The sequence below is a fragment of the Mus caroli genome, unplaced genomic scaffold, assembly GCF_978045245.1.
Source record: "Mus caroli unplaced genomic scaffold, Mus_caroli_1 scaffold_16, whole genome shotgun sequence".
NCBI classification, from domain to species: Eukaryota; Metazoa; Chordata; class Mammalia; order Rodentia; family Muridae; genus Mus; species Mus caroli.
Genome location: NW_028227271.1, coordinates 30,946,849 through 30,968,872, shown reverse-complemented (window position 1 = coordinate 30,968,872; position 22,024 = coordinate 30,946,849). Strand labels below are relative to the sequence as shown.

Genomic DNA, 22,024 nt, shown 5'->3' with positions numbered 1-22,024 from the left:
TTGTGGGGATTTATCTCCTGCTTCTAGACTTGAGAGTCAGGACAGAAATTAAAATCTTTACCATGTCCCCTTAGCTCAGCTGGAACAAGTCACCTCCCAGGATGCTCTGCGGGGGCTGGCACAACAACATGTACTGTGTGCTGGGGGTGGGAGAGAGTCAGTGAGGGCACACTCACGGACACTGAGGAGGGAATAGCTTTTTCTACATAGCTCCTCCTTCTTCCCAGGAGACCCAGGTGGCTCACAGAACCCGACAGTCTAGGCTATAGGCAGCAACGGTGGCTTTGACTTCTCTATCAACTGTAGGAGAGGAGAACACTTCTTTTCCCAGGTAGTTCAGACCCATGGCCCGGCACTCAGCCTTGCTGGCACTAACCACCCCAACTCCTGACTTCTCAGGAAGTAACTGTGGGATCGGTCATCAAGGACATGCCTATATCCTTCCAAACTGCCTCTCTTGAAGAAAAGAAAGGAGATTCTGAGAAAGAAAGGTGATAGGGAGGACAGGGTACCTAGGAGTTCCCAACACTGAATGCATATTAAAGCAGCCAGTGCCTGCCAGTGCAGGACAAGGTAAGAGCTGCCGTGGGTCCACAAAGTGTGGAACCGCTTGCCTCAGTTGACAAAGGAAAGCATAGCGGGGGCACATCAAGAACAGTGAGCCCAGCACACATGTGAACTGGAAGCCTATCTCCCATGGCACTGTTAACTCAGTAATAGAAGCTAATCTTTCAGGAAAATCATCTCTCAGGGCTCCAGCAAGAGTTTTACATCTAAATCGTGCTAAGAAGACATTGCCTAACATGGTCAACACAGATTTTCATCAGTGGCAGCTTTAGGCTAGAGCACAGCAGACTCTCAGGAGATGGCCTAACCCTTCCAAGCTCTTTGTAACTGTTCAGGTCTTCTGTGTCCAGACAGGACACACAGATCATTAGCATACTGGAGTCTTCAACACCCTTCACAAAACATCATGACCAAGAAGCAAATTAGGGAGGAAAGGGTTTATTCAGCTTACACTTCCACATTGCTGTTCATCACCAAAGGAAGTCAGGACTGGAACTCAAGCAGGTCATGGAGGGATGTTTCTTACTGGCTTGCTCAGCTTGCTTTCTTATAGAACCCAGTACTACCAGCCCAGGAATGGCACCACCCACACTGGGCCCTCCCACCCTTGATCACTAATTGAGAAAATGCCCCACAGCTGGATCTCATGGAGGCACTTCCCCAACTGAAGCTCCTTTCTCTGTGATAACTCAAATTGACACACAAAGCCAGCCGTACAAACACTATCCTAGGTTAGAGCTAAGGGCTAGCTAGCTCTGTCCTGGAGAGGAGAGCAGCATGCATCTCACTTGTACAACAGGCAGGATGCTGTTCTCTGACCAAACCCATCAAGGCCTCAGTGAAAGCCAAATGAGGTTCAAACAGGACCTCTTAAAAGGGCTCACATGAAAAAGATTCAATTGCAAACACTGAAAAAATAATCAACCTTAGAATAACCAAGAAAATGCAAATGAACAGTTAGGCGCCCAGTGCATGATGGATTAGGCTGCTGCCGACAGCACGCAATCAATCCTATCAGAAAGCAATTTGGCAACACATCCAAAGAGCAGACAAATGTTCAGAACTGACGACCTAAAAAACCCTTGGTGGGTAAACCTAGCAAAAAAAGACAGAAATATCCCTACCATGGTGTCAGGTACAATAGTGAAACAAGATGCCCACCCCTCCTCCCAAAAGGCAAACAAGACGAAAGCCACGGCTTGGGGCTTGGGGCTTGGGGAATGGCTCAGCAGTGTGCCCGTGCAAGCACAAGGACCTAAGCTCAGGGGTCTGAACTCAGGTGAAAAGCTGACGTGGTGGTGTGTACTTGCAGACTTAGCACTGGGGAGGTAGCAACAGAGGGCTACCTGGGATTATCTGGCCAGCCCCGAATCCCAGTGAGAGACCCCATCTCAAAAAAATCCAAGATGAAACCTTTCCCCCTGCAGGCTGTGTAGCACAGTACACTAAGACTGTGTGTGTTCAAAGAGCCTTCAATAACAGGGCCTGCCACTAAGTATCTGAGTACTCCTGGGCAAACAGGGTACTCCTTCTAGAAAGATCACATGAGGAGTAAGTACAGCAAAGACAGGGAGGTTTAAAAGCAAATAAGGCTTAAAAGCATACACAGGGAGAAGAGTGGGGCGGGGGAAAGGGTAAGAGGAAACTGTGAGGCAGGACTCTCCACATGGCCTCTCCGAGATTTCCTCAGCCACCTGAAGAAAGAAGCCACACTAGCAAACACACTCCAGCACCCAGGCTCAGGCTATGAGTGACAGCCATCAGTAAACACCACTGACCAGGCATGATGGGGGGCGGGGGCGGGGGGGGGGGGAGTGCACGCACTTGGGCGTGTGTGTGTGTGTGTGTGTGTGTGTGCGCGCACGCGCATGAGCATGACAGAAACACAAAGCACTTCCTGTCCAGTGCAGAGGCAGCTGTGAGGCTGTCAGGCCTGCCTACGCTCAGTGTTGTCTTGTAATTCGGGGACAGTCCCTGTCTCGGGAGAGAAGAAGGTCAACCCATCATCCTGACTAGGAAAGCAGAGAGATCAGTCCACTTAATGGTCCCTTGTCTACGCTCCGACAGCTAACAAGCACTAACTGCTTCGATGTCCTGTATAAACCACGGGGCACCTGAAGGGGATGACAAGGCTCCTGCCCTTGAGAAACATGATAGCCAGTGAAACGAAACAGAACAGAGCTGCTTCTGAGGAGAAGGCACCAGTGACAAATACGTGACGCATACTGAATGACGCTGTTGCATGCATTAGGAAAAAAAGCAAAAAAGTCTTCCCCCCACCCCCATCTATTGGGAACAAGTGAAAGACCCTCAGGGGGGAGACGGAGCATGGAGAAATCCTGAGGTACAGGGTGGAGCCTGACATGTATAGAAGGAAGCTCAAGACCCAGCAAGTGGCAGGTGAAGAGTCCTAGCTGCACAAGGGAAGGAAGCCACAGGAACACCACCTTGGGGCACATGACTATGCCGGACAAGGAGAGCAGGGTCCTGACCAAGCCAGGGGAAGGGGCGGGGCTACAGATTCTAGCCTGGAGCAGTCCTGTCTCTTTGATTTGTTGGGTCAGGGGTTCATTCACAAAATCTCACGGGAGTTGGAGGTGGTCACAGGCGGGCTAGAGAGTCAAGAGGATGGGGAAGGCGGGAAGGGGTAGAAAGGAAGAGACCCAGGCTGTGTCATCCCACTTAGAGGCCTAGGCAGTCTGGAAGCTCACCCTATCTGTCACTGTCACAGAATCTCCTAGCAGTGAGCTATTCGCTGGGCAACTTCCAGGTGCCCAGCTACCGACAGCTGCAAGAGATGAACAAATGCAAACGTCTCTCAGCAGGAGGTCAGTGGAGCCTGCCAGGAGCTGAGATGCTCCTGTGCAGCAGATCAGGGGGATCTTCCCCAGCCTTCCTCACCACTCCTCCCTTTATCCCAGTCCCCAACCCTGCAGGCATTTCTCTAAGAACCCACCAGCCAAGCCAGTCAGAGAAGCAAGTAGGCCAGAGAAGCAGGTAGGTGATCTCCACTCACCCTCCTCCCTCCGTGTCCAATCCCCAGTCTCATCCCCAGCTCAGAGGCCCAGACTACTTGCTGTGGCCTCTCTACATACTCTGCCCCACCCCAAACCATTCACAGGGTCCAGAGCAGATCCTGTGGAATGAATGCCCTGCTTTCCTCCCTCCTGTGAACCCCCTTAACCACGCCTACATTATTCCCACTCCTAAGTGTCAGCTCCCAGTACATAGACAAACTTTACACAGAACCCGCAGTGGCCACACCATCAGGATCCCAGGAGAACTCCCTACCAGGCAACACACAGCCAGCACTCTCTCCTAAGAACAGAGAGGACAACAGAAAGCAGGGATCAAAACACCTACAGGACAAAGGCAAGGCCAAATATGAGCACCGAGAATTGCAGTCTTCCCAATCCCAGATGCCTAGATGCCAGTGTAAAAGCACAATAACGGGACAGCATGTCTCCACGAGAGCCCAGCAACCCGACTACAGCAGGCCATGAATGTTGCAACACAGCTGAAGCACAAGGCAGAGACATTTAGTCTTTATGAGTATGATAAAAGTCCTAAAGAGGAAGTGAATAAATAAAGCAAACTACCATAGCCTGGCAATGGTGGCTCACACCTTTAATCCCAGAACTTGGGAGGCAGAGACAGGTGGGTCTATGTGATTTCAAGGCCAGCCTAGTCTACAGAGTTCCAGGATAGACAAAGCTATGCAGAGAAGCCCTGTCTCAAAAAGAAAAAAGGGGTGGCACACGCCTTTAACCCCAGCACTCGGGAGGCAGAGGCAGGCAGATTTCTGAGTTCGAGGCCAGCCTGGTCTACAAAGTGAGTTCCAGGACAGCCAGGGCTATACAGAGTAACCCTGTCTCAAAGAAAGAAAGAAAGAAAGAAAGAAAGAAAGAAAGAAAGAAAGAAAGAAAGAAAGAAAGAAAGAAAGAAAGAAAGAAAGAAAGAAAAGAAAGAAAGAAAGAAAGAAAAGAAAGAAAGAAAGAAAGAAAAGAAAGAAAAGAAAGAAAAGAAAGAAAAGAAAGAAAAGAAAGAAAAGAAAGAAAAGAAAGAAAAGGAAGAAAGAAAGAAAGAAAGAAAGAAAGAAAGAAAGAAAGAAAGAAAGAAAGAAAGAAAGAAAGAAAGAAAGTGGGGGGAGGCAAGAGAAAGGAAGGAAGGGGGAAGGGAAGAAAGGAAGGAGAGAGGGAGAATAGAAGGAAGGAAAAGAAAAACAAAGAAAGAAAAATAGAGAAGAGATCCAGGTCAAAGGCACAGGAAGTATTTTCAACTAAATTACAGAAGAACATTTCCCCAGCCTAAAGAAAGACAAGCCTGTCAGGGTGCAGGAAGCTTACAGAGCACCAAATAGACTGGGCTGGAAAAGAAAGTCTCAACACACAATAGTCAAAACTCTAAATGTGCAAAACAAGAAAAACGATGCAAAGCTACAAGTGGGGAAAGACTCTTTCTTAAGGCAGACCTTAAGACTTACACCTCACTTCTGAAAAGTTGTCCTACAGACTCTGTGAGACCACAGATGCTAACCCAGACTACTACACCCAGCAAATATATGGAGAAAATGAGACATCCCACGATAAAACCAAATTTAGGCAAGATCTATCTAACAAATCCAACCCTACAGAAGGTGCCAGAAGGAAAATGCTAACCTAAAGAGTTACACACACACACACACCACTACAGCCACAACAACACAATAACAGGAATCAACAACAATCTTATTGATATCTCTCAATATCAATGGTTTCAATTCCCCAATAAAAAGACACAGACTAACAAAATGGATGGGAAAACAAGATCTATCTTTCTGCATCATCCAAGAAACACACCTTTGATCAAGGACAGACATCACACCTCAGCATAAAAGGATGGAAAAAGATATTCCAAGCAAATATACTGTCTCAGTTGGGGTTTTATTGTTCTGAATAGATACCATGACTATGCCAACTCTTTTTTTTAAAGATTTATTTACTTATTTTATGTATATGAGTACACTGTAGCCATACAGACAGTCGTGACCCATCATGTGGTTGCTGGGAATTGAACTCAGGACCTCTGCTCACTCCAGCCCGCACACTCCGGCCCAAAGATTTATTTATTATTATATGTACGTACACTGTAGCTGTTTTAGACACACCAGAAGAGGGCATCAGATCTCATTACGGATGGTTGTGAGCCACCATGTGATTGCTAAGATGTGAACTCAGGACCTTCAGAAGAGCAGTCAGTGCTCTTAACTGCTGAGCCATCTCACCAGCCCGACTATGTCAACTCTTTTTTTATTATTATTATTAGTTATTTTCTTTATATACGTTTCAAATTTCAAATGCTATCGCAAAAGTTCCCTATACCCTCCCCCGGCCCTGCTACCCTACCCACCCACTCCCACTTCTTGACCCTGGCATTCCCCTGTACTGGGGCATATACATTTTGCAATACCAAGGGGCCTCTCTTCCCAGTGATGGCCAACTAGGCCATCTTCTGCTACATATGCAGCTAGAGACACGAGCTCCGGGGGTACTGGTTAGTTCATATTGTTGTTCCACCTATAGGGTTGCAGACCCCTTCAGCTCCTTGGGTCTATGTCAACTCTTATAAAGGAAAGTATTTAACTGGGGTTTGCTTACAGTCCAGAGGTTTAGTTCATTATTGTCATGATGGGAAGCATGGCGGCACACAGGCAGACACGGGGCTGGAGTGGTAGGTTAAAGTTCCAAAGGCAGCAGAAAGAAAGAGTAACACTGGCTGCCACTGGCTTGAGCTTCTCAAACCTCATAGCCGACCGACCCCCAGTGATGCACATCTCCAAAGGGCCACACCCCCTAATACCGCCACTCCCTATGGGCCTGTGGGGGATATTTCCATTCAAATCACCACATAGGCCTAGGCAAGCTGGTATAGCTATTTTAATATCTGACAAAATAGACTTCAAGCCAAACCCAATCTGAAGGGATTGGGAAGGACAGTACATACTCAACAAAGGAAAGTCCTTTTAAACTCGTTTTCCCCAACACTGTATTTTTGTAAATTATTTGGGAACATCATACAATGCACCCCATCATACTTGCTTTTCATTCCTCCCAGGTCTACCCTCCCACTCTCATGCCCTCCGCCCCAAAAGGCAAAAAAAGAAACACCAAGTCCCAGCTGGGCGTGGTGGTGCATGCCTTTAATCCCAGCACTTGAGAGGGAGAGGCAGGCGGATTTCTGAGTTTGAGGCCAGCCTGGTCTACAGAGTGAGTTCCAGGACAGCCAGGGTTTTATAGAGAAACCTTGTCTCCAAAAACAAAAACAAAAGCAAAAAATAAAATAAATTAAATTTAAAAAATCCCTTCCTCACAATGAGTTTAAAAAAAAAAAAAAAAAAAAGAAACACCAAGTCCAATTTTTGTTGCCCATACACTCACTGAAGCATGGTCAGACTCTTAGTGGCCAGCCCATTAAAGAAAACTGCATCCTTCCCCCTGCCCCACCCCCACCTCCCATCCTCATCAGAAGCCATTAACTGTAAAGAGCTACGCCTCGTATCTTTATTGCTCTATTTTATGGACTCTCTTCAGTAGCTTCCTTTGTGTCTGAACTGTTTCTTTGTGGGGAGGGGGGCTGGCAGAGTCCTTCAAAGGATCTCCCTCTCAGAGAGTTAGGAGTCTGCAGTCACCCATACCATTGCAAAAGGAGCTTCCTTACCCAAAGCCACAGGCAGCAGCACTGCCAGTCCCCCAGGCACAACCAACCAGCGTGTTTGTAGGTCCCAGGCCATGCTGCAACCCCATGCTCACCTCCCCCTAGCAGGGTAAGCAGTTCAAGCAGCATCAGGGGGCAGCACCATGCGGATGGCACAGCCTGTGGGCCACGCACAGTCCTAGTGGGCAGTGATGGGGTGAAGCTACCCCAATGGCAGCCTGAGCCTCGTGGCAGCATGGAGACCAGCTCTACTTGACAATGGCGTGCTACAATGTCCTGACATTGCAATTCTAACATCTATACAGTAAACACAAGGGCACCCAAGTTCATGAATGAAACACCGCTGCAGCTCAGGAATCACATGCTAACCTTCGCACACTGATTGTGGGTTACTGTGATACCCCACTCCTGCGGATAAACAGACCATCCGGACAAAAACTAAACAGAGAAATGCTGAAGATAACTGACATTATAAGCCAAATAGAACAGACATTTATGAAAGATTTCACCCAAACATAAAAGAACATTTGGCCATTCAGAGCCTCGTGCAACTTTCCAGAAAACTGAATACGCACACTCAGACACAACTCATACACAACACATAAAAGAAAAATTGAAGTAACACCCTGTATCCTATCTGACCACTGACCACTACAGATTAAAGCTGGATACACACACACACAAACAGAAAACTTACAGGCTCATGGGAACTCACTATTTAATGAAAAATAAGACAAGATCAAAATTAAGAAGGAAATTAATCCGGATGGTGGTGGCAGGATCTCTGTGAATTCAAGGCTAGCCTGGGCTACAGAGAGGTCCAAGACAGCCAGAGCTGTTATACACAGTGCAGTCCTCTCCCCCCACACCCCCACCCCCCACCCCAAAAAAGAAGGAGGAAATACTTTCTAGAATTGAATGAAAATGAAAACACAGTAAGCTCACACTTTTGGGACACAACAAAGGTGGTTCTAAGAGACAAGTTCCTAATGCTAATCGCCTACATAAAAAACTCTGCAGAGATTGAATACTTTAACAGAACAGCACACCTAAAGGACCTAAAACAAAAGGAAGAAAACACACCTAAAAGGACTAGACAGGTAGAAATAATCAAACTCAGGGATGAAGTCAATAAAATAGAAAAAATACAATCAATGAAATAGAATTGGTTCTTTGAGAAAACAATCAGTAAGATTGACAAATCTTTATCCAAATTAAGTAAAAGTTTCAGAGAGAGTTTCCAGATTAACAAAAATAGAGATGAAACTGCGAATATCACAGCAAATATCAAGGAAATCCAGATGATCATCAGAAGATACTAAAAACCTGTACTCCACCAATTTGAAAAATCTAAAAGAAATCAACCATTTTCTTTTTTTAAAAAAGATTTATTTAATATTATACATAAGTACACACTGTAGCTGTCTTCAGACAGCACCAGAAGAGGGCATCAGATCTCATTACGGGTGATTTTGAGCCACCATGTGGTTGTTGGGATTTGAACTCAGGACCTTTGGAAGAGTAGTAAGTGCTCTTATTCGCTGAGCCATCTCTCCAGCCCAATCATTTTCTCAATAGATACCACTTAGCAAAGCAATTTAAACAGACCTATAGGCCCTAATGAAATAGAAGCAGTCATTAAAAGTCGCTGAACCAAAAAACAAAAATATGCCCAGGGCAACATGGTTTTAGCACAGAATTCCACCAGACTTTCACAGAAGAGTCAATGCCAATACTTCTCACATAGTAACAGAGAGAACATTGCCCAATCTATTTTACAAGGCCACAGTTAGCCTGATACTTAAACGACAATAAAGACCCAGCAAAGAAAGATAATTATGGATGATTATCTCTTATGAACATAGATGTATAAATCCTGAATAAAATACTTACAAACCAAATCCAAGAACACATCAAAAAAACCATTCACCATGATCAAGAAGTCTTCACCCCAGGGATGCCAGGATGGTTAAATATATAAATGAATAAATGTAATCCACCATAAAAAAAAAAGACTAAAAACACATGATCATCTTATTAGATGCAGGAAAAGCTTTTGACAAAAATCCAACAATCCTGCATGATAAGAGTCCTGGAGAGATTAGGCCTACAAGGGGACATCCCTCAACTTAATGAAGGCAGTTTACAGCAAGCCCATAGCCAATGTTTTAATCAGAGTTTCTATTGCTGCAAAAACAACAAAGCAAGTTGGGGAGGAAAGGATTTAGACTTCCACACTGCTACTCATCACCAAAGAAGTCAGGATAGGAACTCAAACAGGGCAGGAATCTGAAGCCAGGCGCTGATGCAGAGGCCATGGAGGGGTGCTGCTTGCTGGCTTGATCAGCCTGCTTTCTTATAGAATCCCGAGCCAAAATGGGTTGGGCCCTCCCCATTGATCACTAATTGAGAAAAGGCCTTAAAGCTGGATAACATGGAGGCATTTCCTCAACTGAGGCTCCTTCCTGTCTGATGACTCTATCTTATGTTAAACTGACACAAAACCAGCCAGTACAGCCAACATCAACTTAAATAAAGAGAAACAGAGCAATTCTGCTAAAATCACAAACAAAACAAACTTGTCACAAGGTTGTCCATACTATTCACACACAGTACTTGAAGTCAACTGCTAGAGTTCTAGGGGACACAAACTGGAAAGGAAGAAGTTACTAAGCCTTTATTTGCAGATGATGTGATAGTATAAATAAGTGACCGTATATATAAGTGATAGTATATACAAGAATCCCACTGGGAAATCCCTACAGCAGACAAACCCTTACAAAGTAGCTAGATACAAAATGAACTCACAAAAATCAGTAGCCCTCCTATACAAATTACAGACTGAAACATCAGGGAAATAACACCTTTCACAGTAGCCTCAATAATATAAAATATCTTGGGCTAACTCTAACCAAGCTATTGAAAGACATGTGTGAAAAAAAAATAATAACTTCAATAAATTGAAGAAAGAAATTTAGGAACATACCAGAAGATGAAAAAATATTCCATGCTCATGGATTGGTATAGGATTAACAGAATAAAAATGGCCATCCTTACCAAAAGCAACCTACAGATTCAATCAAAATTTCTCATCAAAATTTCACACAATTCCTCATGGATCTTAAAGGGACGACATGCAACTTCATACGGAAACACACACACACAACAGATAGATATAAACATGTCTAAATAATAAAAGAACCACTGGAGGTGTCACCACCCCAACTTCAGGTTATAATACAGAACTAGAGCAAAGAAAATTTCATGGGCTTTTGGAGCTGGGACAGCAAAGGGGTAAGATGTTGCTGCTAGAGTTTCCTAGTATCATGGCTGTACTGGCTAGTTTTGTGTCAACTTGACACAGCTGGAGTTGTCACAGAGAAAGGAGTTTCAGTTGAGAAAATGCCTCCATGAGATCCAACTGTAAGGCATTTTTCTCAATTAGTGATCAAAAGGGAAAGGCCCCTTGTGGGTGGGACCATCTGTGGGCTGGGAGTCTTGGTTCTATAAGAGAGCAGGCTGAGCAAGCCAGGGGAAACAATCCAGTAAGAACATCCCTCCATGGCCTCTGCATCAGCTCCTGCTTTCTGACCTGCTTGAATTCCAGTCCTGACTTCCTTGGTGATGAACAGCAGTATGGAAGTGTAAGCCGAGTAAACCCTTTCCTCCCCAATTTGCTTCTTGGTCATGATGTTTGTGCAGGAATAGAAACCCTGACTAAGACAATGGCAGATCCACAAGGATCCACCACCGGAGGGATCAGATTTTAATAAGGTTTACAGGATTCAGTTTTAGTTGTTATGCCCAGATATTAAGTTACCAGTGTTTCTGAAAAAAAAAAAAAAAAGAAAGAAAAAGAAAAAAATTGCATGATCTTGGCACTAAAACAGACATGTCAATAAACAGAAATGAACTGAAGACCTAGACATACATCCACACACTCGTGGACACCTCATTTTTTATAAAGAAGTCAGAAATCCACACTAGAAAAAAGACAGAATCTTTAACAAATGATAATAGTCAAACCAGGTGGCTGCCTGAAGAAGAATTCACACAGATCCACACTTATGTCCTGAACAAAACTCAACTCCAAATGGATCAAAGACCTCTATGTCAAACTAGATACACCGTACTTGATAGAGGAGATGGTGAGGAGCATCCCCACATTCAGTGGCACATGAAAAGCCTTTCTCAACACCATTAGCACAGACACTCAGATCAACAGTCAATGGGACCCCAGGAAACTGAAAAACTCCCTAAGGCAAAGAATATCTGGGAAAGGATTGTTACCAACTACACATCCAACAAAGGGCTAAATTCCAAAATTGAAGAACTCAAAAAACCAGATATAAAGAAAATAACCTACTTGGCAATGGTGGCACACACCTTTAACCCCAGCACTCAGGAAGCAGAGTCAGGTAGATCTCTGAGTTCAAGACCAGCCTGGTCTATAGGGTGAGTTTCAGGGCAGTCAGGGCTACACAGAGAAATCCTGTCTTGAAAAACCAAAAAAAAAAGAAAAAAGGAAGGGGGGAAGGAGGGAGGGAAGGAGGGAGGGAGGGAGGGAGACAGAGAGAGAGAGGAAACAACCCAATTTTTTTAATGGAGTGTATTCTAAACAGAGAATTCTCAATAGAGGAAACTCAAATGGCCAAGAAATGCATAAAGAAATGTTCAATATCCTTAGTTCATCAGAGAAATGCAAATCATCACTAGTGTGAGATTTCATCTTACACCCATTAGAATGTAAGAGACAGCTCACACTGGCAAGGATTTAGAGTAAGGGGACACCTATGCATTCTGGTGAGAGTATGAACTTGTACAGCCACTATGGAAACAGTGTGGTGGATCCTTAGGAAGATGGAAATCAGCCCACATTAAGATTCAGCTATTCCACTCTTTGGCATATTCTCAAAGGATGCTTCATCCTACCACAGAGTCACTTGCTCAACCATTATCATTGCTGCTCTATGCATAATAGCCAGAAATCTAAACCTTACATATCCTTCAAGGAAGAATGGATGAAGAAAATGGGGTATATTTATACAACAGAAAATTACTCAGCCATTTAAAAAAATGACCTCACGAATTTCATAAATAAATGGATAGAACTATTAAAAAAAATCACCCTGAGTGAGGAGGTATCCCAGATCCCAAAAGATAAATATGGTATGTGTACATATATTAGCTAAGTCAATGATAACCAAGCTATAATCCATTTAATGAACTCCAACCCCACAGCAGGGACCCTACCCTGCACACCCACATCACAGCAGGGACACTATCCTGCACACCCACATCACAGCAGGGACACTATCCTGCACACCCACATCACAGCAGGGACACTATCCTACACACCCACATCACAGCAGGGACACTATCCTGCACACCCACATCACAGCAGGGACACTATCCTGCACACCCACATCACAGCAGGGACACTATCCTGCACACCCACATCACAGCAGGGACACTATCCTGCACACCCACATCACAGCAGGGACACTATCCTGCACACCCACATCACAGCAGGGACACTATCCTGCACAGCCACATCACAGCAGGGACACTATCCTGCACACCCACATCACAGCAGGGACACTATCCTGCACACCCACATCACAGCAGGGACACTATCCTGCACACCCACATCACAGCAGGGAAACTACCCTGCACACCTACATCATGGCAGAGGGTATCTTCCCAGGAAACCAGATGAGCCCCAGACCACTGGGAGCTGAGGATCTAAGTGGAAAGGCAGGTCTGATGGGGCAGCCACAGAGCCCTCTTCTGATGACTTGACTCTCTGGGACAGAGGGAACACCACAGTGAGCTATCTCACAAGCTGCAAAGATAATATACCTGGGCTGAATTACACAGATGACAACTGAACCCCAGAAATGAGACAACACCCAATATCAGTGAGGAAAGATACTTGGGGAGAAAACTTGATAAAGACAACGTGGTAAGGTAGACAGATACTGGGCACTAGGACGGCATGGCATCCTTGCCTGCGGTTAGGAAGCCAGACAAAAGGCTCCAGGAGGCAGCAATGGCCATAAGAGCACATAGGGGCTGTCAACCTCTGCTTGTTCCACTTCCATCGAGAGGACAGTTATAGAGATATCCAGGCAGTGAAAACCCACAGAGCTGTGATCTGAGGACTTGAATACAAGTCTCCACTCATATGCCACATGTTGGCACTCACACTTTACACAATGCCCCCCAAGGACAAGGAACCTCCCGTGGTTTGAATGCAAACACATCTATAGGCCCTGAGTTGGGAGATTGTGGAATTATGTGGATAGCCCTGGGGTTGCTTATCAAGGAGTCAATCACTGGGTGAGTAGGCAGGACTTCTGGGTTGACTAGGGGAAAGAGAGAAGCTGGAGGGAGGGAGAGTCCTTTTGGATGGGGATAGCATGAAGACGAGATGTAGCTACTAGTATCTCCCAGTTTCAATGGCAGACCCATCAGAATTCCCATCAGGGTTCGCCTCTGGAGGATTTAGATTTAATAAGGCTTACAAGATTAGGAGTTTAGTTGTGCCCAGCGATTGCGTTACCAATGTTTCTGAACTAAGTTTGTGTTGTGTCTTCCTTCACATGGCCACTCGCCTGGTTTCAAGAGAGAACAGTATACAACCCACCAGTTGTGTGTTTAGCAAGCTGGGTGGAGAGATTTTGGAGCGCTGAGTCAGAGAGTCTTCACCAGATAAGAACTGGCTGACAAGACCGCCGGGGCTGAGAGTAGCTGGGTGTAGAGCGGGGACTTGCCGTTCTTTTTTAATATTTCCCTCAACAGTGGAACCTTTGGAAGATGGGAGTCACTGAAGGAGTGGTCCTTGAGACTTGTAGCACAACTCTACTTCCTGTCCTGTCTCTTTCCTGTGCTGTGAAGACGTGTGGAGGTGAGGCCTGACAGCTCTATCGCCTGCCACCATGATGTATCCCCCTCATACCATGAGGGAAAAAAAAATCCTTCCTCCCTTAAGTGGCTTCATGTCAAATATTTGGTTAGAAGACAAAGTAACAAACACAGCACCTAGGCTGGAGGCTGAGAAGAGGGCTAACCAGAAGAAGAGGTGAGGGTAAGCAAGAGGAAACATGGGAAGAATGGCTAAGAGTGGAAACAGGTAGCCACCACCAGCACACCCCAAGCCACACCCAAGGCTCCCTGGAAAGGAAAAAGTTCAGATTCACTCACCCTGGTCAGACAGGAAGTCCAGCATGGTCTGCAAGAGGAAGGAGAGGTGCCGCACAGACAGTGCGGGGTTCCCCATCCTGCGGGAGGCGTAGACCAGCTCATGCAGCAGGCGCATCTGAACGGCAGCCCAGCCTCGGTGTGTGCCTGTGGTAAAGGTCACAAAATCCGTACTCAGCGTCATGTGTGAAACGTGGCAGCTCACAGACAACGACCTCAACTATCAACTCAAAATAGACAAATCAAAAAAAAAAAAAAAATAGACAAATCAATTACCACCGCCACTACAACCCTTCCCCCACTGCTACCACCCCCACCCTACTAACCCTTCCCCTAACCCAGCATCCTCCCCAATCCCAGGTATAGTGTTGCTAGAGAAGAACATTGTTCATACATTAAGAATGTCCCTGCCTGGGGACAGGGCTCAGTGGTAGAACACTTGCCTAACATGGGCAAGGTCCCAGGATCTAACCCCAGGATAGAAAGAAAACTAAAATAGTCAGCCTTACACCACTCTTTCTCTCTTCTATGAAGACATGACTTCAAAGCATCCCACTAAAATCACCGTCATACAGTTCCAGGAAAAGACTGTCCCCAGTGCATTTGAGTAATGGAGAGACGTTTTCTCAAGAAGTGATGACCCTGGATGAACCATCACGATCAACAATCAAGCAGATTACTCTGAAAGCCACACTGCTCTGAAGCACAGGAGTGGAGAAATAAATACATAATGGGGTCATCCAGGAACCCGAAGGCCCTCCTTCCCAAACGGCCCAGAGCGCTTGAAAGTAAAGGTAGGCAGACTGGTTATACAGCCTACTTGAACATGTTTCCTTAGAATGCAGAATCCTGTGAGCCTGCCTCCTGTCAGCAACAGTTACTAACTCAACAGAGTTTTTTCACCCTAAAACCTGATTTCTGAAAGAAGATGTGGACATGGGGGGGGGGGAGTTCCCAATAATGTCATGAGACTCTAGAGGGCACAGGCAAGCTGTGGGAAATGACTTTAAGTATAGTCAGACATATTGCACGTCTGCCATAGGCAGAGCTACCTCGCAGCCTCTGTCAACCTCCCTAGGGACACACACACACCAGGAGTCCACACCCTGGGATGTAAGGACTCACACATGAAGAGTATTTTTTCATTAAATATTTTCTTTATTTACATTTCAAATGCTATCCCTATACCCTCTCCCCGCCCTGCTCCCCTACCCACCCACTTCTTGGCCCTGCGTTCCCCTGTACTAGGGCATATAAAGTTTGCAAGACCAAGTGGCTTCTCTTCCCAGTGATGGCCGACTAGGCCATCTTCTGCCACATATGCAGCTAGAGACACAAGCTCTGGGGGTACTGATTAGTTCATATTGTATGAAGAATATTTTTTACTTACCATACATAGTAATAGACTCCCTTGTGGCATCTTACGGGTTTTTTTATTTTGCTTTTAGATTTATTATCTTGTGTGTGTGTGTGTGTGTGTGTGTGTGTGTATGTGTTTACCACATGCATGCTGGTAACCACGGAGGTGGGAGAAGGGTCTTTCATTCTCCTGAAACTAGAGTTACAGATGATTTTGAGTCTCCACGTGGGCACTGGGAACCAAACTGGGATCCTCTACAAAAGCAGCAATCACTCTTAACTGCTGAGCCATCTCCCCAGCCCCCGTACGACACGACGTCATATATGTTTGGTTTTGGTTGATCCTCTCTCCCCTGCTCTCTCCTCTATCTCCCTGCCTGCCCTCTCCACTTGCATGTTCCAGCCTCAGTACCCCATTTTTCATGTTACGTGTGTTCTGTTACCCCACTATCTGACTTCCTAGAAAAATCCTCCTTTCCCCTTTACCTTGGCCTTTGTAGTTTGCTGAACTCTCCCTACACTCCTGCATGTGCACACATATCCGGTAATTAGAAGGCAGGGTCGGCATATGAAAAAGAACATGTGCTGTGTGTCTTCTGGGCCTGGGTTACTTCATTTAATATTTTCTAATACCATCCATTTTCTTGCAAATGACATAATTGTATTATTCTTTCCAGCTGAACAGAACGAAGCTGAGTATGTGTGCTGCTTTTTCCTTATCTGTCAGCAGGCGATGGGGACCTAGGTGGGTCTGTGTCCTTGATACTGTGAAAAGAGCATCTGTAAGCACAGGCGTGCAGGTAACTCTCTGCTAGGATATTTTATGTATACGCCAGGTGTGACAAATCTGGGCTATATGGTCGTTCCTTCTCTAGTGTTTTGAGAACCCATACACACTGATTTCCATAGTGGCTATACCAATTTACATCCCCACCAAAGAGTCCTTCCTCTTTCCCCATACCACCCCCAGCATGTGCTGCTGCCGCTCCTGAGTGGCACAACATGGAGTGTCCAAGTGGTTTTCACTTGCCTTGCCCTTCTGAATCTGGAGGTCGAAAGCTTTCTAAAATGTTTACTGGCCATTTGTATTTCTTCCAGCAACCCTGTTCAGATCATCAGCCCATTTCTGATTGGCTGCTTGGGTTTGATGTTTAGCCTTCCATATTTCAGAACTTAAGCCCTGTCTAAAGCATGCTGGGAAGGGCTTTCTCCCATTCTACAGACTGTGTCTGTTTGCCCTGATGATAGTTTCGTTTGCTATACAGAAGCCTTTTAATTTCATGTTATCCATCTGCCAACTTTTGGGGTAACTCCCTTTGAGTTGGGGTTCTAGTCACAAAGTTCTTGCTTATACCGATATCTTAACATACTTGTCCTGTTTTCTTCTAGCAGCCCCAGTGACTCATTCTTTGAGATATTTGATCCACTATGAATTAATTTTTGTGCAGGACGAGAGGTGCAGCCCTAAGCTCATTTTTTCTGAGAGTGAGGATCAAGTCTCTGCAGAATGACTTGTTGACACCTTTGTCAAAAGCTAGACACCCATGGCTCTGTAAGTTTATATCTGGGTCCTTTATTATGCTCCATTGGTCTACATGTCCGTGTCTGTACAGCACCATGCTGTCTTTGTTACTATGGCTCCGTAGTAGAGTTTGAAGTTGGGTACTGTAATGCCAGTATTCTTTTTTTCCTGGGATCACTTTGGCTGTCTTTTCTGTTCCTGTATGAATTTTAAGGTGTTTTTTTTTTTCTAGTTCTGTAAAGAACACTATTGGAATTTTGATGGAAAATAGCACTATAGAGACTTTAATGTGTACACTGAACTTGCCCTCTACATCCCAATGTGATCTCAGCACTTGAAAGAAGGTGGGGCACTCAGAGCCTTAACACTGCTCCCCCCCCCCTCCAATGACTGTCATCAACCAGAATGGTGAGTCCCTGCTTAGCTGACACGCAGGTCATAAAAACACATACAGGGGGATTCAGGCTCAGGCAAGACAGATGCGCACTGGAAACTTCCAACAGCTCATAAGAGTTACAGTTAGCACACACTCCCTAAGAACCTAATGCACTACAGCATGAGAGCGCATTAGGGGGACAATAGGGTGTACACTGTGTGTGGATAAGCCCATGGGAGGTGCAGATGTTGCTGAGTGCTGTGGGGGCAGTGGAGGGGAGATAACAGGCCATGTGAGCTAGGGCAGGCAGGGGAGGAAGTTGCAACAGGGAAATAATAGCCCTAACTTGTCACAAAGCTGTGAGCAGCCCATTTAAAGTGCTTTAGCCATTTATCCTAACTTCTCAATAACTGCTAGCTGATAAATGCTAATATTATGACTCAATGAACGTAATGTGTTTAACACACAGCATCAGCCTCTGACTCTGTGGGGTGATTAATGATCCAGACTGCTCCATTATTGTACTGAGCACAAACCCTTGATATACCAGATCTCCACTGCTGTGGTTATTGGGTAAAATTACCTTCTTATACGTCAATACCCACCCCCTGCTCCTGCCTCATAGGCTCCTGGACCTGAAGACTGTCTGGTGCTTATTATAATACCCCCAAAACAGAGGCTTGTATAGACTCAGGCGCCAGGTCAATGTCAACTAACAAGCAGAACGAGAAATACACATTGCCTCTACTACATGGTGAGCACAGACCACCGATTTGTGCGATTTGTGCATTCTAACCTCTGCCAGTTTGCCTAAGATGTTCCATGCAACTCCTGGCCCCTGCTACCCTTGTCTCCCACCACCTTGTCCTGCACAGCCCTCAGCTAGTAACAGGCACAGCAGGGTTCCTGTAAAGCTCCCGATTCTGTTTCCTCCTTCAATTCTTCATTGCCTTGGCAGCAACAATGTATCTTATTCATCCAAGAATCCTTAATGCCTGGCAAGAGGCCTGGAGCATGATGGGTACTCAACTAGCGTGTGGGTCAAGATGAGTCTTTTGCCAGAAAACTCCCCTTCTGTTTTAGATGGGCACATGCAAGCATGTCAGCATGAAGTGGCATGGCTCCAGGGATTTGCTGGGTGCTGGGCTCGCTTCCGCTGTTTTCTCCAGTCCCTGTATATTTAGGATACTTCATAATAACATATCAATTAAAAACCTGGAAGCCAACCCAGCACCCACACAAACACCTCCACAGTACATCCCAGGATGTGACCTATCTTCCAGAAACTTCCTGGAATATATACAACGGTGACAACATCTTGCACCCAGAAGGAGAGTGGAGAATGAAACACATCCCTGCCATGTTTCCATCTGGTCAAAGGGGCTAGGACCAAACACTACAGCAGAAAAGAAGTTTAGGAGGCTTAAGCGTCTGTGTTATGACCAAGCTGGTCATACCTTCAAAAAGCCCCAATTCTCATTCATCTCAGCCAAGAGCTCTTTCTCGTGCAAGAAATCACTGACTATCACTTGGTTATTTTTCCAAATGGGTAATGGTCCAGTCACTACCACAGGCTCACATGAGTAAGACCTCCCCCCACAGGGCGGGGGGGTGGGGCAGACTTGCTCAACAGTGAGCCCTGCACACGTGGTACCTCCTCTGTGGCCTTCCCCCTATAAAACACTGAAGCTTTAGTAAAGACAGATTTGCAGCATTTGACTCGGGTCATCGAAGTTCAACACTCGGGCTTTGACAGCTGCCATTCGGCAAAGCAGTTCTGAGGCTCTTTCAGAAAAGTTCCTCGGCAACATTCACCCTTTCCTTCAGGAAAAGCTGAGCCAAAAGCAAGATGGAGAAACCTTCTCACACCACAGCACAAATAAGATTAAGATAGAAGATGTGGTCCCGTAAACCAGCAAATACACAGAGCACATGAGCAAAGGAGCTGGGTCGAGCCTCTACAGCCAGCCAGCGAGAATGCTCAGCTCACAAACAAGACTGAAGCCACTTCTGAACCCGAGAGATCTAACAACATGGCTTTTATTCACGAGTACAGGGTTTTGGTAGATTTCCATTTAATTCTCTGAGAAACGTTTGAAGTGGAAATGGGGCTTAGAGTGGTTTTTATTGTCTAGAAATGCTGCCAGCTGACATTTACCATTTTAATTCTATTGGTCCTCACTCATGAAATAATGGCAAATGTCCCCTCCCAAAACAAAAGTCCAAGTAAAAAGGACAGAATCACCTGAATTTTTCAAAATAAATATGTTCCGCTCTCCAGCCTTGCAAACGGCAGGGGACAAGTATAGCAGCTGACCACAGCGCTGTGTTGCCCGCTTGCTGGCTCTGGCCCTTCATCACCGGTATTCACAGGGACACCTCCAGCAGGATGCAAAAGACAAAGGGACTGGCACAGAGGACCTGGCAGGATGCTGGAAAGGTAGCATTGAATAATCGCAGGAAGTGCCAGAGAAGGAAGGGCAGGCAAGCGTTCGGGAGACAGGTAAACAAAGGAAGTCCATCCAGGTGGAAGCAACATTGGAATTCTCAGAAGACAACAGCACCCAGCTGGAGGGTGCTGAGGAGGCCAGGCAGGTGAGGACAAGGGGTGAGTTCCTCGGAAAAAGAAGAGCTACCAAGGACCTCAGATGCTGTGTTCTCAGGCCCTGTAGACTCAAGACAACTCTGAGTGTGGCTTTGCACAAAGCCCCAATGATTTTAGCCTGAAGCCAGCCCAGAGTAAAGTTCAAAGATGCCAAGGGAGATAACAGAACAGCCATTCCAGTCTTGCCTGGAGTCTCCTGAAAGCACACCAGATGAAGGTCTTGTTCACAGGGCATGTCTCGACATCTTAAAATCACCTTCCCACCTCTCTTAAGTGATCATTTGGAACTTCAAAAACTCTCCTTCCTCTCTTTCCTGGCTCTACCCTTAGCACATCAAACCCCTCCAGCATACGACAAAGTCCTCCTGGACACTTAACAACCCTTTTCTCTTCTGCCAGTACCTCTAATTCTCTGATTGTCCAGAATCTTCTGCTCTCATCGCCAATCAACACCATCAAGCCCACAGGAGGGCCACACCAGTAATGGACTTCAGCTCAGCTGGATGCTGGCCTTAAAGGCTCTTGATACTCAGTCCATCTTCTAATGCCACTTTCATGCCATCCTGGGGAAAGGTCAGACAACTTCACCCAACCCTCTCATAAGCCAGTGTCCCCAAGATCCAGACACACAGAGAGCATGAGGTAACTTGGCCAAGCTTATACCGTTGGTAATGGTGTCCTGGACTTCCATCCCTTCCTATGTATGATGCTCACAATACCTCCCATTGTGAGAAACAGGTTAATCACATCAAAACTAACTATGTTCAGTAACTCTCAGAAACAGGTTAGTCATATCAAAGTATCTCCAAGAGGCCGGCCACAGCCTGCCTTAATGTGGGTCAGACAGGTGCCCTGAGCGTGTGCAGCCACAGGCTTGAGGTCTAGCAAGGCTGGAGATGGGCCAGACTCACCCAGTCCTGGAGGGGGCCAAAGCCAGGCAAGCCCAGCCCAGATGCCCTGCACAGACCATCACTCTGCATGGCAGCTGCTCTAAATCCCACAGAAAGAACAGGAAATAGCACTTCAATGTGAACAGCTCCTTTTCTGTAATATCCAAAAAGGGCAATTTTTTTTTTTTAACAAATAGAAAAGGTCCCTGACTGCCATACTTCACATAAAGCTACAGTAACTAAGGCAGTGTGGTTTTGGCAACTAGTCAAATGAAACAATTGATAAGGAGAATGCAGAAATACGCCCACGTAAGAACAGTCAACGCAGCTCTGACAAAGGAGCACAGAGACCCAACAGAGCAAAGATGGGCCTCCCAGCAGACCAGCCTGAGACTCGGGATGGCCACCGGCTGGGCAGTATATCAAGATGCTAACTGTGGGCTTCACAAATAGTACACCAAAATGGGCCTCCAATAAGGTAGAAGGTTCTACGTGTTTATAGAACCTCTTTAAGTTCTATGAAACTTTCCCCTACAAGTTGATAAGTGAAAAAGGTGGGTAGTATTTGGTAGAGTAACAGAAGTTTAGATACAGCTCCAAAGTTACTACTTATGAGAAAAAAAAAAAAAAAAGAACTGACGAAGTAGATGCCATTAAAACTGAAAATTGCAGTTTGGCAGATAAGCTACCAAGAAGAAGAGAAAACAAGAAGCATGATGGAAGAAAATATTTGTCAAAAGTATCATTAAAGGACTGTTCTGCATATTATGGATGCAGATAACAAAAAAACAAACAAACAAACAACAAAA

General features: G+C 45.7%; 1 protein-coding gene across 3 annotated transcripts in view; it reads right to left on the bottom strand.

Annotated features, from left to right (window-relative positions):
- Trappc9 (trafficking protein particle complex subunit 9) overlaps window positions 1-22,024 on the bottom strand; it is a 486,162-nt gene that overhangs the window by 410,361 nt on the left and 53,777 nt on the right. For all 3 annotated transcript variants that reach the window (XM_021182812.3, XM_029469729.2, XM_029469728.2), the window contains one exon: window positions 14,467-14,610. In XM_021182812.3, the coding sequence (XP_021038471.1) occupies window positions 14,467-14,610 (144 nt within the window). The remainder of the gene's footprint in view (window positions 1-14,466; window positions 14,611-22,024) is intronic.